This window comes from Zea mays, chromosome 4 (genome assembly GCF_902167145.1).
Source record: "Zea mays cultivar B73 chromosome 4, Zm-B73-REFERENCE-NAM-5.0, whole genome shotgun sequence".
NCBI lineage: Eukaryota > Viridiplantae > Streptophyta > Magnoliopsida > Poales > Poaceae > Zea > Zea mays.
Window position 1 is genome coordinate 80,189,790 of NC_050099.1, and position 2,704 is coordinate 80,192,493.

Consider the following 2,704-nt stretch of genomic DNA (forward strand, 5'->3'; position numbering starts at 1 on the left):
TTAACACCTAACATTTTGTGTTGTCTTATTCTTAATTCATAGCATTTGATAACAAGTCCCCAACAATTATAGTAAAACCGGGTGTTTACTTTAATAAGACCGCGTTTTCCGTATGTGTTTTGGTTATCTGGTCGTATGTGCTCGTGCTCATTATAATGGAGGGTATAAACGATGCAGTGTTCTGATACCATCATTACTATCTCTACGCCATGTCGACCTCTGGCTTCGTAGACTGGGTCTCGACCTGAGCTTCTTTTACTTATTAACCCCGATCGAGCTGAAGATCAATTACAAGACGTATTTGATTTTGCCACGGTGCGCAAGAAGTTTCAAAGCAGCTGGTTGAGTTTCAGCTCCGCACGTCACCGGCAATTTCTCGTTACTCAACAATCACAAGCTAGCTCAAAACGAATACAAGTCAAGTCAATGACGCGTTTTCCGTACGGTCCAGTGAGCAGATTTTTTTTTGTCTCATCTTTATTTTAGCATATCAGCGGCTAGTGATAAGATTCATACATATTTTCATAGGATCATTCGTCAACGCTATCGTATCCTTCACCAAAAATATACGATTATACATACATATATATATCTGTACATATACATGTCTTGATCGATCTTTATACCAACGCAAACTCACAGAAGCAACGTGACACGCAAATCATCAGCTCAACCAAAAATCAGAATGTACGCGACCAAGCCGCTGTCCCTGTTCAAGAGCCACCCGGAGGCGGCGTCGCGGCCGCCACCGGAGGGCCGCAACTCCGGCTACCTCGTGGTGAAGGGAGCCGACGACGAGGGTGGCGACGACGAGACGTGCTGCTGGGGCACCTGCGGCGGGTCGCGCGTGCGGGAGCTCCCGTTCCCGCAGAACCGCGTGCTGACGGTGAGGTACACGGAGCACCACGGGGAGAGCAGCAGTACCTACGCCGACGCCGTCGTGTTCGTGCCCGTACCCGACCAGCCGCTGGCGTCCAACCGCTACTACCCCGTCATCGCCACGGGCAAGCACAAGGGCCTCGTCAGGGCGTGCTCTACAGAGGAGGACATGGTGCAGTGCTGTTTCTGCCGGTGCATCAGCGACGTGGACCCGCGGCCGTTCGACCCGGCGGACATCTACCAGCAGGTCGAGATCGTGCAGCGCCGGCGCGGGCGGTTCACGGCCAGAGCCGTGGCTCCCGACGGCTTCCCCTACTTCCTCTACCGCAAGAAGTACTGGCGCGTGTACGCGTCCAAGCCCAAGAACTTCGACCTCGGCGAGGCCCGGGGCCTGGACGCCGCGCTCCGGTCTCGCCAGCTCTCGGACGCCGCCAGCGTCCTCGACGCGTTCCCGGCGCCGGCCAGAAGCGCCGTTGGGAAATGGTACTCCCCGTTCTTCCTCGTCAAAGAAGACGGCGTAGCGCCGCCGCGGGAGCAGATGGAACGCAGCGCGTTCTACGAGGTGACCCTGGAGCAGCGCTGGTGGGAGCCGGGGCACGCGACGGCCGGCGGCCCGAAGTTGGACAGCAGGAGGGCGCTCATCGGCGGGAGCGTTGAGGCAAAGCAGGAGGCGGCGAGCTCGCGGCACGGAGACGCGTACGTGTGGTTCAGGGCGCCGGCGACGGGGCAGCGGGTGGGGCTGTGCGCGAGCGTGTGGGAGAGGATGCGGTGGGAGGAGTACAGGGGCGGGTGGGTGGACGAGGGGGAGGATCCCGGGAAGGTGGGCGGCGGATCGGTGCTGGTGGAGAGGTTCGTGGTGAAGAGGCTGGATGGCACCGTGGTTGTGGCCTTTGACTTTGTGCATCTCAACAAAGTCAGAGCAAAACAGCTGTGAATACAGAGCACCATGGATCACGATGATATTCAGGGAACGCTTGCTCTTTCGGCTTTGTCACAGAAGATACGGTACATTAGTTATCACTCCAGCAGCGTTTGTGAGATTGCTTTTTTTAATAGATTGTGTAAAATAAAAAACGTGAAACTTGTAAATGATATTGTTTAATATTATTTATAAAATAAAGTTTAAAATAAAAGATAAGACAGTGCATGAGACGAGATCCGCTGAAAATAATCTTATTATCAAGGTTTTCTATTGACGATATGACTCGTTTGTGTCTATGTGTGCAAGTGTAAATCTAATATTTTAGTGTTTGATTGATGTATAGTGCCCGTAATTTCAAACACTTCCTTTCTCGCCAACAGCTTGCCGCCGCCTTTGCACTGCTTTTCGCACCTTGCCAAAACTGGCCACAGAGTATCTAGGCTGTTGTATTAAAGGGTGTTTGATTTATCTCACTAAAATATAAGATATTTAAATGATAATTATAAATAATAAATGTAGTTTAATTATAAAACTAATTATATAGATGGAGATTAAAGGATGAGACAAATTTATTAAATCTAATTAATCCATAATAGCAAATATGTACTATAGTATCACATGAACGAATCATGGACTAATTAGGATTAATAACTCTGACTTATCGTTTAGTCTGTAATTAGTTTTATAATTAGACTATACTTGATACTTCTAACTTTCATCTAAATATCTGAAATGACAAGGACTAAAGTTTAGTCAGTGTATCAAACATGGCCTACTACGACGGCGATTGTGGGGGATGCGGGCACTGTGGATGCCATCGACGACAGCGATTCCGGTGATTTGGGAACACTAGGTGAATTGGGACCTCTAGGAAAGTGGCGACTAGGGTTTTGGTCACGCGGA

At 50.0% G+C, this 2,704-nt stretch overlaps 1 protein-coding gene across 1 annotated transcript; it reads left to right on the forward strand.

Moving 5' to 3' along the window:
- The first annotated feature begins 449 nt into the window (after positions 1–449).
- On the forward strand, positions 450–2,080 carry LOC103653430 (DUF1262 family protein). The gene has a single exon (XM_008680336.4). The coding sequence runs from the start codon at positions 686–688 to the stop codon at positions 1,811–1,813; it is 1,128 nt and encodes a 375-aa protein (XP_008678558.1). The 5' UTR covers positions 450–685; the 3' UTR covers positions 1,814–2,080.
- The last annotated feature ends 624 nt before the right edge of the window (positions 2,081–2,704 follow it).